This window comes from Dipodomys spectabilis, unplaced genomic scaffold, assembly GCF_019054845.1.
Source record: "Dipodomys spectabilis isolate Male_0828 unplaced genomic scaffold, ASM1905484v1 ptg000051l, whole genome shotgun sequence".
NCBI lineage: Eukaryota > Metazoa > Chordata > Mammalia > Rodentia > Heteromyidae > Dipodomys > Dipodomys spectabilis.
The window spans coordinates 243,443-258,647 of NW_024870728.1; the positions used below are offsets into that span (position 1 = coordinate 243,443).

Consider the following 15,205-nt stretch of genomic DNA (forward strand, 5'->3'; position numbering starts at 1 on the left):
ACTGGTGAACAGCTCTTTCCCGGGTTGACTCTTAGCCCCACCCCGGCAAGGGCCAGCTCATATTCACCCGTCTTTGACATGTTCTTCCCTGACACAGTCCCAGGGAAGGATAAGTACCTCACCCCACTAGGGAAAGAGGCATGAGGAGACACTGGAAGAATGACATCTGAATGGTAGGGAGCTGGCTGCTGCTTATCAAACTGAATTTTCAGTGAAATACTTAAGAACAGGCCATCCAATGCAAAAAGGTGATCTCTGGCTGAGGGTGCGGTTTCAAACCCTAGCACTACAAAAATGTAAAAAATATCCTATATCTAGAAGCAAAACCTACATATCAAAACTTGGGACTTTGAAAATCAGAGTTTCTAAAGAAGTAGTGAGGAGGAATTTGTGAGAACTTGTTTTCTTAGATGTTCCTTTTCTTAACATCTTTTTGTCTTCGATGCATTGGCACACTGAAGTGAGGTACTGTCGTTCTCCTAAGCCATTTCTGGTTGCCAATTAGCTCTTACTATATATTAATAAGGGTAAAGGTAAGCAAAGGGCAGGTAGACAGAAAGGAAGACATTCTGCTTGCCCACTGGTACATACTTTCTTGCAGGGGTAAATGTGAAGGTCTGAGTTTGAGTCTTCCCAGATTATTAAAACTCTGTAATTGCCTTTTTATCATTTTAACTGCTTTGTCTGTTCCTGGTTGTTTTCCCTCTCAGCTCATACATTTAGCAAAACACTAAGCTTTCCAAAATCCAGATTAAAATTTACCATAAGGTTCATTTTTTGTTTTCTGTTCGCTTGTTTGGGGCAGTACTGAGGTTTGCACTCAGGGCCTTCACTTGCCTGGCCTGCTTGCTCAGCTGGAGATAAACGATCTGAGCCACACTTACAACTTCACTACTGTTTTTTGTAAACACCACTGTGAAAGATCTGAGAGGTGCTCCCCTTGGCTGTACAATGCCTACTCCTCAGGTGTGTCAGGAAGCCGGACCCGTCTTTCACATGCTATCAGATGTACATCCATCTTGCTCTGATAGCCCTCCATAACAGAGAGCTTTAAGTAGGATCTGTAACCATCAGAACTCAAGCAAAGGAGCTGAGTAGCCAGAAAGACTGAAAGGGACGTGGTGCCCCACGACTTCCCTGCAATGTAACCACTCCATCGGGGGAAATTCTGCAGCTTAAGTAATTGCTGCCAGCACTGGCAGTGCCAGAGGTCAGAGCTGGGGCCAGCCAGACCCCGCAGAACTCAGTAAGTGCTGATGGGAGGGAAGGATGCAGGGAGGAAGAAAGGGAGAGGGAGGGAGCAAAGGAGTTCTTCCTTGTGTTTCCATTCTTTGCAATTTACGGTCTAGAACATCTCTAGTCCAATACAATGTCCATCACTATTTTTTTCCTTAACTCCCTCTGTCCCTGAAAATATCTTTAACATTTGTTCAGGATGTGGACAGGTAATGGGAGAACGTAATTAAAACTTTCAGTAAGAGAGATCCTGGAACCAAGCCTAGAGTTAAATTTGAGCCACATGGTGTAGCTAGCTACTGCTGCTAAAACTCAAATACCTCACTGAAATGCTTCTGGATAGTTAAAAAAAAAATCAACCCACATTTGAAAATCCCATAGCAATGATGAAAATAATTGATTATGAGAATAAGGTACAGATTTCAGCATGGACCCATTCAATATTCAGATACCATGTTAAGGAAAAAAAAAACCAGCAAGTCTGAAGACAGTGTGGTCATGCATGCTTCCATCATGCTGAGAATCTTTTGAGAATTCCTAAGGCTGTGTGCCTTACTGGAGACCTCCAGATGCCAGGGAGGAAGGAAGTGTGGGCGGGGCCCCAGACCTCCACCTGGGCACCCCTGGGTTAGTTGACTTTCTTGTTCAACACATTCTTTTCTACTCTAGTAACATCACTATGAAGATCAAACAAGTGAGAAGGCCATGACTTTAAAACAATCTTCAAGTGTGTAAATTTTTCAGGTCAAAGCAAAGAGCCAACAACGCACCTTGCTACAATTAGATCTTTCTCCACCAAAGTTCAGGCCATTTTATTTGATTTTATTCACAATCTCTTTCAGAAGACCTTTGAGATCATTAAGCTTGGAAAGAAGAAAAAAAGAGTCAGTCTTAAGATGAATCTTCCATCATTCAATTTCAAATAACTGCTACATATAGTTTTTCCACGTAATAGACATGTTTATTAAAACAGCAAACACAATATACCTGGGAGAGGGGCAAACAGGGAGAGAGGGGTGTGGGGAGAGGCATCTGGTATCTCAGACCATATTCATTACTTTCTGAAATCAAATCAGTAGCAATTAATAAACTAATTAGTGCTGGGTGCCAGTAGCTCACTCCCGTAATCCTAGCCACTCAGGAGGCTGAGATATGAGGATCTCAGTTTGAAGTGAGCCTGAGTACACAAATCCATAGACTTGTATCTCCAGTTAATGCACACAAACCTGTAACTAGAGTTCAAGCCCCAATTCCAATGTGAAATAAATCAGTGAACCCAGTGATTTCCACAGATTGCAATGGTACAAAGGAGTATTACTGAAAAATAAGTTTAAATGTAAAACTATACTAATAAAATTAAAAGACATTTAAAAAGCTTTGCTTTGTAAAGGTATAATACTGAGAAAAATAATAGGATACTAAAATGATGTGAGAGTTCTCCCCAACACACATACAACACCACAAACAGTATAAATAAAACATACTTTAAGTAAAAGGCATAATAAAATTATTCTCAATGCTTGAATTTTTCACAAATTTATCATACAAGAGTCAATAGCTCATTTTAAATAATGTGCCACATTGGCATACTTGAAAAAGTTCATAGAAATATACAATTTCAGTATAGTTGATTTTATGCACTTAGTCAAGGGAAGAAACTGTATTTGGGTTATTTTCAACAATAATCTCTTCCTTTAACTTGGACAAAAAGAAATCAAAAGGGCTTTTGGCACAGATCCTTACTTACAGGTGCAAGGTCAGTTATGAATAATGTTATTTACTAGAATAATGAGATGAAAAAATGTACCCCATAACCAAAGGCTTTTGTTAAAACTAAAATGATTTTTAACAAGCTGTTTAAAGTAGAATGAAATGAAAAATACACCTAAAATTTTTAAAATTCAGCAAAATTAGGAGTAGAATTTTTTTAATGAGTCATTAGCTAGATGACAAAAAAAAGACAGGCTACTTCCTACTGCAGTGGTGTACTGGGTTTTCACCTTCCAATGAGGAAGTGGGGACTGCCTGGGGGGGGGGGGAGGGTTCCCCAGAGGCTGTGAAAAACACAGTTAGGCTTCCAGCAGCAGAGCAAGGGCCAGGCTGGTATAAACTGGACACAGGCCTGACAAGAGCCACAAGGGGACCTACCAGTACCAAAGAGCTTCCCACGGAGGGGACCTGCCAGTACAAACCACCTTCCTGAAAGAGGGACCTGTTGGCGACATGTCAGACTACTTGTTAGTCCACTCACCAGGTAACATAAATGTCCTGTGCAGGGCACAGGGCAGACACCCACTTTTAGCTCCCAGGATTTCCCAGAAGGGAAGGGTTCTCATCACTCTGGTAGTAGAACCTCAAGTTAGCTTTTAAATCAACATAGCCTGCCAACAAAGAATCAAGAAGTGCTACAAAGCTTGAACCAAACAACAACAAATCAGGAGCTTAACTTTGTACCTAAAGCTCTCTAAGGAAGAGAAGCTCAGAAACTGATGGTACACATACCAAGAAAACAAAACAAAAAACATACAACAGCAACAAAATAAAAACAAAAGAGCTAACATTTCCACACTCACTGTTGAGTTGAGAATCACTCTTGTACCAAGGCAAGACAAAAACAACAAAAGAAAACTACAGGCCAATCTCTGGTGAACACTGGTGAATATGAATGAAAAAATCTTCACTAAAGTATAGACCAAACTGAATTAAAGAGCACTTCAAAAGGACCACAGACACAACCAAGTGGCATTTATCTCTGAGCTGTAAAGAGGATTCAACATCCAAAGATAAGTCAGTGCAATGGAAGAACTAAAATAACACATGATCTGCTCAATAAATGCAGTGAAAGCAGCTGGCATAATTCAGCATTCTTTGTTGGGTGTAGAAAGAATTTACTCTGACACAATGAAAGCCAGGTATGGAAAAAACAACATACCTTAGCACTGTATTTAATGGGAGAAATCTAATGCTTTTCTTCTAAGATCTGAAAAAGACAAGATTGCCCATTCTTGATATTGCTATTCAAAATCATACTAGAAATACTCGCCAGAGCAACCAGACAAGAAAAATAAATAGATACATGACACTTGAATCTGTTCACAGATGATCTTGTATATCTTGTTAAAATATCCACCAAAAACCATGACCCTAATGGAAATAATAAAGGAATCCAGTAAAGTTGTAAGAGAAAAAAACCAATATACAAGAAAAACTGGTATTTCTGATCACCAACAATGAGCTGTCCCAAAGAAAAGTTAAGAAATAGTTCCATTAGGATCAGCAAGCAAAGAAATAAACCTTAGGAAGGAACTTAAACAAAGAAGTAAGAGATGTGCATAGAATATTATAGACATTGATGAAGAAAATTTAAAAAGACACAATAAATGGCTACATTTATTGTGGATACAAATGTTTATAGGTTGCAAGATTGTTAAGGTGTTCCTAATTCTCAATCTTTAGCAAGAAGAATGAAGCTAGAAACAACAAACTACCTGATTTCAAAATATATTATATAACTATAGTAATCAGACCAGCATGTCACTCGCTGGCTTGAGAACCAATAGGACAGAGGAGAAACCCCAGAAACAAACCTATGCATTTATGGTCAAATAATCTTTGGCAAGAGTTCCAAGAATCAACAAGAGAGAAAGAATAACCTCATCGACCGAGTTGGGAAAATGGGTATCTACATGCAAAAGCATGAATCCGGACCACTATATGTACCACTATACACTATACTATTATATAGGATGCAATCTTAGAATTCTGTCCCCTAGTGTTTTTTAACATATTCTCTTAATATGCAAATCTACCCTAATCTACACACATTCTAGAATGATAGACACTCAGCCCTAACAACACAGGGTTCTTCCCAGACCCTCAGTATAAACCAGTCACAGGAACCTAAGAACCAGACATGTCTTAAGATTGCACATTTGTGAAATGGCTACCACCAGTTCCTCTTCCCCCCTGCCCCCAAGAGCTGCTTGCACATCAACAGGAGAAAGGAACCAGATTTCCTGGTTGAGTCTGGGCTGGCCTGGACTTCTGGAAACAAAAGGCTCTGTCAGAGGTGACACAGGCCAGCCGTTCGCATCCTTGGTTCAACAGCGCTGTACTCTCGGCTGCCTTACCATCAGAAGTCAGTCTCTACTGCGAAGGGTGCCTCCCCTGGACCCCCACACAGGGGCAGGCCCAGCCACACAGAGAGGAAGAAAACACTATGTGTGCCACCAGCTGACCCATGAGGCTGTAGGAAGCAACTGACCTGCCCACCTGAGCCTTTCCTGAATTCCTGACCCATAGCATCATGCGCAAGACAAAACGCAGCAGCAGCAATAACCAAACTGTGACAGATACATTCACTTGTCAACACACAATACACTGTCATTCTGAAGAGTTGCATCTGACACAGAGGTCAGAGGTCCAGGGGCAGGGAAGAAGAGAAGGATCTGAAATAAGGGAAGAGCCTGATACTGACCACCCTTTTGGTCAACATGCTACAGGGGAGGCAGAAGACGAGGCCCACCAAGACACAGACTCCACTGCTTAACGTAGCCAAGGAATGCAGGGAAAAGTCAATGAGAAATAGGTGAAAAGAGAAATTCTCACGTTAAGAGTTCTACAAGGGACAGCTTGTGTTCATCGTCCATTCAACAAATTATTGATTGAGATCCTACTGCACACTAGATGCTGGGCGACTGGGGATGCTGCTTGGTCAAACAGCACAACCCTGGGGGGGGGGGCGGTGTGCACAAAGCCACGAGTCCCTTCTCATCCTCAAAACACAGTAAAATAGGAAACATCTTTTCTCCATAGCCTACTAGGGATCTAGCATTTAGGATCCACCATACTTGCTGCTAAACTTTCTCGTCACTTTGTACTGCCTGTGTGTCCTCTCTCTCTCTCTCTCTCTCTCTCTCACACACACACACACACACATACACACACACACACACACACACACACACACACACACACACACACAGACAGTGGTCTCCCAATTAAGTAAGGAACAATCTAGATTTGGTCGTGCTCACAAATTGCTCAAGAGCCCTTCTAAGTTTTCCTTGTGTTTCCCCATTGCCACCATCTCCACGTACTTCACAGTGGGGAGGAAAAGCAAGCCTTGGACTAGACGTGATGGAAAATATCTTAAAGATCATGGTGGTGGCATCTCAGTACCCGTGTGGTCTGTGAGCATGAGCAGCAATCCCAGCCCAGCCCCCAGCATCATGGCGAATGAAGACAATAATGAATGTGGAACAGAATCACATCTGTTTTCTTAAAACAGTTAACTCTTCTTGCTGTCTGATCATAAGCATCCACTTCTACACAAAAGTTCAAAGATACTAAACGTACATGGTTTAAAAAAAAAATCCACTCCCTAACCAATATATAGAGAACCATACCTTTGTATCCAGTTGTCTAAAACGATGCCTCATTCTGCCGAGAAATTAAACAAGAAAGTGAGAGAAAGAAAGAGAGACAGATGGAGCTAGGGCTCTTTGGCTCCATTCGAGTCTTTTAAAGGGCAGAGTTTCAGACTGTTTTGATCGTCAGCTCAATCAAGGGTCAGCTGCACTGATTGACCTTTCTGATTTCCCTCCTAAAACCCAAACCAAGCCGATTCTTTTCTTGCTCCAAGCCAAAGGTTAGCAAATAAATGCTCCTTCTGCTGATGGGGTAGAGGAGTACACTGAGAAAGGTCTTCCCCTCCCTCTGCACCCCAGACCTGAGCCTAAGAACCCAGGACATCCACCTCGTTGTTTAAGCAAAGAGCATCCAGGCCTCTCTCAATCACTCTGCTGGACTCCACTCAGGGATCTGTTCTCCCTGTATCCATTTAGACCATGTAAGCACACTTTGCAGTGTGTTCTGAGTGCCCAGAAGAGTGACAGCTGTCAGTGAAGAAGATTAACTTCCACAAAAGGGCAGAGTAAGCGCCCATACATTTTGTTACCCACCCCTGGAGGCCTCCCTGCAGACTTAGCCCTGACTTCTCTATTAGAAGATATTTAATAACTGCATTTAGGAAGAACAGGAACATTTACAACTCTGTGTGATTCAGAAATGATGTGCAGGAATTTCCAGAACAGCTGGTAATAGTCTCATCTCTGTCCATCTGCATCACAGAGACAAATACACGTGTGTGCTCTGTATGCTAAAGACAACTACCTGTGCACCTTCCTGGAACCCCCCTCCACAGACACGGCTCTCAGCCCTCCAGCACAGTCTCTACCTACCTCTTTCTCCCCCAGGACCCTGAAGGAGAAGCAGGATGGCGGGTGGGGTGTGAGAGAGAGAGAGAGAGAGAGAGAGAGAGAGAGAGAGAGAGAGAGAGAGAGAGAGAGAGAGAGTGTGTGTGTGTGTGTGTGTGTGTGCATGCATGGGGGGGGGTATGGAAGGACAGTATCTTTTCCCTTCTTGAAAGACTGCTACACATGTATGTAAGTGCTGTCTTTAATATCTTTAGTTATCTGGATGATATCTTTGGGACAATATCATTCTCTGCTGAATATGCTCACTGGAAAGAAAGCATGCTCACATAAGCCAGCTCTCCTCTGCTGACTTAAAGTATAGAGATGAGAAAGACAAGCATACTCCTCTGCATTGTCGTTGCCTTTCGTGTTGATCTTGACCAGGTAATTTTCCTTCATGACACCCTCCCATGCCAACGTCTCATTGTCCTCATTTTTGAAACCTTGAATAAGGAAAAAAGAAAATCAATCAGACTGTTGTCTCTGCCTCTTGCTTTCTAAATCAACATCTGCGGGGCATTATGAAAGACTCTGGAGGCAGAAGGATTAGATTTGTCCTGTGCAGGCTGATCTGACTGATGTTACTTATTAGTACTATAGCAGCTGAACAAGAGAATCCTAATGGATTTCTTGGCAACAATGAGGACTTGGAGCTGCTTGCGTGAAGTAAGAATGTGATCTTTATTCCAGTCTGAGATGGATTCAAATCTCATGTATGTGTGGTTCTGTGACTTAGCAAACTCATTACACTCATGAATTTGTTTCTTATGTTTGTCATGAGATCCTCTTTCATAAAGGTAATGACTAGAAAAATCATAGATTACCAACTCTCCACTTAAAACCAAGGCAAGAACTCTGGAGAAGGTAAGATAACTAAGCTCATGACCTTTGTATTCTGGGTATAGATCTGGGTAGTCTGGGTGTAGATCTCCAAGAATATTCTTAGCTCTAGACTTTCCCCATCATCCAGAGCTTGCTGTAAAATTGAGCAGGAGTATGTTCAGGTGTGATTCTCAGTTCATTAATTTCAGATGGCAAGGCACAAATCACAAAAGCTCAAGTCATCACATTACCTACATTTCAGACAGTAAGGGAACAGGCATCAAACCTCATAAATTCAGGGGCAAGAAAAACATATGTTCATGCAGGTGGCCTCTTGGAATAGATGCATGTTATCTTGACCTTTCACTAACCCCTTAAATGCATCCATTTGCATTTAGGAACTACAGCATCTTCCTGGATTTACAAAGAGTTCATCTGGGGATTCTATCAAAGACAGAATCAAGATGTAAATGACTAGATCTCTGCAAATTCCATATAGCAGATATGTATTTACTTTCAAATGATGGTTACTTATGTTGCAAAATAATTGATGACCAAATTGTTTCCTAGTTGCATTTGTTTGAACAGAGTCCTTTCAAGTATCTTTTCCCCCGTTTCACACAAGAAGATATGTAGAATCTCAAGGGGGTACTTAAAAGTCAACCCAGAAAGGGCTGACGTGTCTGTGCACAAATGGTCAGAGAATAAGAAAGACAAACAACAAAGAAAAAGGGCCAGTCTGTTATTGTCAAGAAAGCACTAGCTGAAGTGATGACTTAGTACTTTCACTGCTCATCCTGGGAAATCATTAGGGTCTAAAAAAAGAATGGCCATTCCCTGTGTTGGGAAGGATGTGAAAAAGCCGGTCACCCATTAGTGGAAGAAGTGGGTCACTTGCTACAGCCTCAGGGGAAATGAGGGATGTTCAGAAAGGAGAGAGCAGGAGACAGTGGAGATAATACAGAATGTCTTGAAAGTACACATACTCTTTCTCTCCAAATTTCTCTTCTAAAAATAACTCAAAGGAAAAATGACTGATATGCTCAAAAATGAACACAAAAAATTCTACCATCATGGCATATGCTAAAAAAAAAGAGTCAAAACAGTCTTCATGTGTAACAAGAGGGGATAAGTTTATTAGGGTGCATCCATAAGCTGAAATACTCTACAGTTAAAAATTGTTATGCGCCAGGTGTTGGTGGCTTACACCTGTAATCGTAACTACTCAGGAGACTGAGATCTGAGGATAGCAGTTCAAAGACGCCTGGGCAGGAAAGTCCATGAGACTCTTAGTTCCAATTAAGCATCAAAAACAATTTAAAAATGGAGCTGTGGCTCAAGTGGTAAAGTGCTAGCCTTGAGCAAAAAAGCTGAGGGATAGCACCAGCCCAGAGTTCAAGCCTCAGGCCTGGCACACATGTACCAATTATTATAATATAGATTCTTATTTACATTGAAACCACTCATAATGTACTATTAACTAAATAAACTAATTAGGTCATGAGTTAATATGCACAGGGCAATACAAATATTATACATCCAAATAAGAATAAATACCAGGTTGTTGAGAATGGACAGTGGGCTATATATAACCTTGATCTTTATGCTTTTCCATATTTTTCAAATGTCCTATGACAGGCACAGATTGTTTCCTGGATCACAATAAAAGTGTATGTTTATGAAAATGAGATTACTGGGCAGCATACTTTTTTATTATTTAAAGGCATTGCCAAACAAATATCAAAAGTGAAAGTTTGGTTGCTAGTTATTTGGAAAAAAATCATGCATTTTTTTCCAAGAAAGGAGAAATCTGGAAATGGAAGACATCACTTCCCTTCCTTTGGAGGTAAATGCACAGTGCACTTAAGAAGTGAACTACCAGCCAGAGGCTTGGCAGCAAGCTGTGGTGTCTGGATTTGGTAATAGAAGCAAATGAGCAGGCAGAGGCTGGGCAAGTGGGGCGTTTCCAGTGGGCAAAGGTCTCTGACCCGTTCTGCCCCCATCACTGCCCAGTCCCTGGGGAAGAGGGTCCCCTGTCCTGGGACCCTCCCCATTCCCTCTCACTGTTTCTCCCAAAGAATAGTAACTGTTTCAAGAGAGAGAACACCCCAATCACGCTGCTTCTCCAACAGCTGTGAGTTCCTCACGCTCAGAAGAGCTGGCCGGGGACCCAGAGCAGCATCATGAACCTCTGACCATCTGTTTGGTGCCTGGAGCTTAAAGCTCTGTTTCATCTGCAGGTCAGTTTGGGACACATCTCCATGTTATGTCCATATCGTGCTTAATCATTAAGTAGGTATGGGAGGAATGTAACACAGTTGCCCTGTCGACCTCATCCTGAATCCAGAAAGCTGGTTTTTCCTATTTACACATCGAGCTGCCAGATTCCCCAGAGCATGGACTGCCAGCAACAGATCTCTGGAGAATGGAACGATTATCTCACCAAAGCCCTCTGTCTACCCGATGGGCTGAATTCACTACCTCACAGGCACTGACTCCTCTGCTAATCAGCACTAATTATTAGGCACAGATGTGTCTATGCTGGGAGGATGGCTCAAGTGGTAGAGTGTCTGCCTAGTAAATGGAAGGCTCGGAGTTCAAACCCCAATACCACGAAAAGGAAAAAAGAAGTTAAAATATACTGAGTCAAAATCTTCATTGCTATAGCTTATTTCTATTGCTTGTTTTCCTCTGGCCCTTTCAAGATCTCTGAAATCTGTGAGCCTTTCTAAGATACTGATGGTTCCCAGAATGTTTTCTCCCAGGGACAGAAAAATGATCATCTGTGACGTGATTTCAGGACAGAACCACAGACTGCCCTGGGGAAGGTCATAAAAAGCTTCTCATAGTTGGATGTGGTCTTTGAGTATTCTCAAATTTCCTATCTGTACTTCCAGTTCCCATTGTTAATATTCTTTGACTTCAAAATAGTTCACTTTGCTTCCAAAGCAAAATGTTACGAGAAAAAGACAGAAAGAACACTATCAAGTTGTCAGAATACTTGAGTAAGGAAAGACAATTACATAGGTAATAGTTAATTTCAGCTCCAAGGTAATATTTAATGTCTTGAGATCATGTTATTAAAGAGTTAATTATGAGAATTCTCTATAGGATGATGTGAGCTGAGCATTTATATTAGATAAGCCAATCTGTAAGGAAGAATTAGATCCATACAGATAGCACACATCCATTACCACCAGTATTTAAGGTGAGACTTATATGAGAATTTTGCTCCTATGGAAAAGCCACCCCCCAAGAATGATGGCTCTCAGCATGTTCATTTTTCAGGATGGAAGGATATACTGGGCACTGAACCCAGGACATGCAGGCAAGAGCACTACCCATGAGCCTACATCGCCAGTCCTAAAGCTTCCCTAATTACCACTTTATGTCTAGGTTACTATGTTTCAGCATATTTGGTGGCCCACTAAAGGGACAAGAAAGTTTAGCCCAGCGTGGAATGGGAGTCCGTCGGTGGCACATCAGAATGTCCCGTGTATCTAGGAAGACACACACCCAAGAACGCATGAACGAGGCTTAAGTGACCCTTCCTGGAGAGAGCTTTCTCTGCCTGCTCTGGTCTAGGGTTCGGCCTCCCCTCTGCTGCTTTCTCCACACTCCGTATATTCTCTAAAATCAGCAAATCCCACTTTTCAATTAAGGCTTTTTGTTTTCCTCTTTCAGCTCCTAGTGGGCCTGGGAGTGGGCACCACTTGGATCCCACTTCATATTGTGGCCAGAGAGCCTGGCTGGCACACGGGGGTCACCTGACCAGCGTGTGCTGAACCAGCATGCCCAGAGGGCTGTGGGAAATGATGCTGGTAGACTCTTGCCTTGGGGATTTGGGAACAGACATACACACTGTGATTTTCCGTTCTAACTTGGATTCTTTCGCATACCTGCCCTGTCCTTGTGTCTTGAAAGCACGTGACTTTCTTTTATGTCTACAGAGGCTCACTGCAGAGTTTTGCCTGAGTCTTGGAAGAGACTCTGTGGACTCCTGGATGGGGTAAAGATGTTTTGTATTGTCAGACAGACAGGAATCTTTGGGGGCCACAGTGGATGCATTTTCTGCAAAGGTCCACAAGTGAAAGGCCCGGTCCCCTCAGCTGGCACTGTGGACAGGTGGTGTTTCCTTTGGGAGTGGGCGCTGGATCACTGGAGGTATACCCTTCAAGGGGATTATGAGCCCCCAGTCTCTGAATTGCTCCCTCCGTCCTGGCTGATAATGTAAGTGATTTATTTATTCTGTCACTGCCTTCCCGATTTCACCAGGCCTAAAGCAATGGGACTATTTCATCTTGGAATGAGTCTCCAGAACTGAGTGAAATAAACTTTTTCCTTATAAGTTAATTGTGTTGGGTATTTTGTAAGAGTGATGGGAAAATGACTAAGAGAAGCAATCGGCAAAAGCACATTACCCTACTGAAGTGGAAGTTCACACTTCCCAGAGAATACATTTCACTGAAGCAAAGGAAAAAAAAAACAAAACCAAAGTCATGATTTCTTGGTAACTGATGAATTCTGCTCAATCAATATACTGTCTACATTATTGTTACATGCATCTGAAAGTTTCTCCCCTCAAAGTAGGGGATCCCCAGATCTAGATGCCTTCTCTCGAGTCATCCGAGGGCCGGCCAGCTGCCTGATCTTTGGAGAGGTGCCGGCGTGAGCAGTGAGCCGCAGCGGGATGCTTCATCCCACACACACCTTGAAATGGACCCCTGCTTCAGAACCCACCACTCACAGCAGGCAGAAGACTCCATGTTCCTCTCCTTGCAGCAGCATTTGAAACACTTCTTCACCACCATGTAGAAGTAAGCGAAGACCACGAAGGGGAAGGGGATGTTGAGGCGGCTGCAGTACTCCTGCACCAGGAAATACCTCTGGAACTTCCAGACCTGGTCATTGTTCTCCTGCACTATGCCCACCGTGTAGCTGGAGGGAGAGAGGGAAGCCACGTCTTAGAGCGCCACCCCCTCGCCACCCAATAGTAGGATGCAGACACCCAGCAGTTCCTGTATTATCTGCCATCCTGACACGAAAGCAGTTCACACTGCCCCTCCGTATGCCTGACTTACGTGGTTTGTTTCTAGTAATCACAAAAACATGTTCAGTGAACTTTAATAGAATTGTTCTTAGGAATGGTCAGCTGCCCCTTGTGCATGCTGAACTGAAAATAGCCCGCAGAAACAATGTGTATGTGATCGTCAGGACTCATGAAAGGGTTCATCCTTGTGGTCCAATGTCCTCACTTCTGGGTGTTTAACCCAAGAATAGGGAAATTTTGAGAAAAATATGTAAATATGTTTATCTGTATATAATATGTGCATATATAGCATACGCATATATGTATGTTCTATGCATATCAAAAACTGTTAAAGGGTAAAGGGGAGAGTAAGAAAAAGTAATACAAGCCAGGCACCGGTGGCTCACGCCTGTAATCCCAGCTACTCAGGAGGCTGAGATCTGAGGATCACAGTTCAAAGCCAGCCCAGGCAGCTAAGTCCATGAGGATCTTATCTCCAATTAACCACCAGAAAAATCAGAAGTGGTGTTGTGGCTCAAGTGGTAGAGCGCTAGCCTTGAGCTAAAGGGGAAGCGCCCAGGTCCAGAGTTCAAGCCCCATGACCAACAAAAAAAGAAAAAGTAATACAGATCAGGTGGATTTGATTTAATCAAGGGACAGTACATGCATGTTCTGAACACCACAGTAAAACCTATTTGTGCAACTAATTTACACTAATAAAAATTATGTGTCTAGGAAGTTGCACTGTGGCTCAAGTGGTAGAGCACTAGCCTTGAGCTGAAAAGCTGAGGGACGGCGTTCAGGCCCAGAGTTCAAGCCCCATGACCAGCAAAAAAAAAATTATGTCTATTTAATGTTCTGCCTCCAAACTAATTATACACTGACTTTCTATGTGCAAATCAAGCTAAGGCACAAGACAGGTAGCACTTCTTATCAACCAGACACTATTACCAGCATTCTATTATATATTAGCTGATTTAATCTGCAAATAACTCTACAGATTCTATTATCCTCCACAATGAACTGGGGAAATTGTGACACTACAAAGATAAGTCAATTCCTTGAGTCTCTCAACTAGTCAGGGTCGAACACAGAATTTGGGCCCAGCAATCCTGCCCTCCTGGACACTATCTTCCTGCAGTAGAGAAAACGTATCATGTTTCAGCTACACTTGTTCAAAACATGGCTTGAGTGATAACTCTATTTCAAGAACATCTCACTGGGTGACTTGGCATTTTTGATGTCTACAAAGCACTCTGTAATGCACACAGGGTCTGCTGACCAGGGCGAGTTTGTTTACAGGAGACATTCAGGCTGACTGAGCATCTACCCTTCACAGAGTCTGGGTAAAATGGTTACGTGGCTAACCTTGTCGACTCCATGGAGCAGACTTTTTTAGGTGAAAGACACACAGGACTGTGCAGATTACAGCACAAAAGATGGAATCTAACCACGTTTCTTCCGAATGTAGGTCAGGTTGCTTGGAGGTTGCCAGCATCATCACCCACCTTCTGCCTGCACCTCCAGCATCCAGCACACCAACCAATGCACCACAGACTAATGATGCTCAGGCTGAGAACTTGCCAGAAAAATCACAGTTTGCTGCTTTGTGCCAAAACAAGGATCATTATTCAAATTATTGTCCTCCAACACATCTTTAAATTGCTGTGGATCTAGTCCAAAAAGGATTATACTGACTGTTCACAGCAAACACACACACACACACACACACACACACACGCACACACGCACGCACGCACGCACGCACGCAGCTGCATCTACTTTAATGCGTGAAACTGTTGTTTTCAGAGGTCTGAATCCAAAAGCAGTTCATCAGTCCTAACAAAGAGAGGACATCTGC

At 42.6% G+C, this 15,205-nt stretch overlaps 1 protein-coding gene across 1 annotated transcript in view; it reads right to left on the bottom strand.

Annotated features, from left to right (window-relative positions):
• Nucleotides 1-2,048: 2,048 nt before the first annotated feature.
• Trpm8 (transient receptor potential cation channel subfamily M member 8) overlaps nucleotides 2,049-15,205 on the bottom strand; it is an 87,362-nt gene continuing 74,205 nt past the window's right edge. Inside the window, exons 22-25 of the mRNA XM_042679153.1 lie at nucleotides 13,063-13,253; nucleotides 7,837-7,936; nucleotides 6,645-6,678; nucleotides 2,049-2,099 (exon numbers count right to left, since the gene is read on the bottom strand). Coding sequence (XP_042535087.1) covers nucleotides 2,049-2,099; nucleotides 6,645-6,678; nucleotides 7,837-7,936; nucleotides 13,063-13,253 — 376 coding nt within the window. The remainder of the gene's footprint in view (nucleotides 2,100-6,644; nucleotides 6,679-7,836; nucleotides 7,937-13,062; nucleotides 13,254-15,205) is intronic.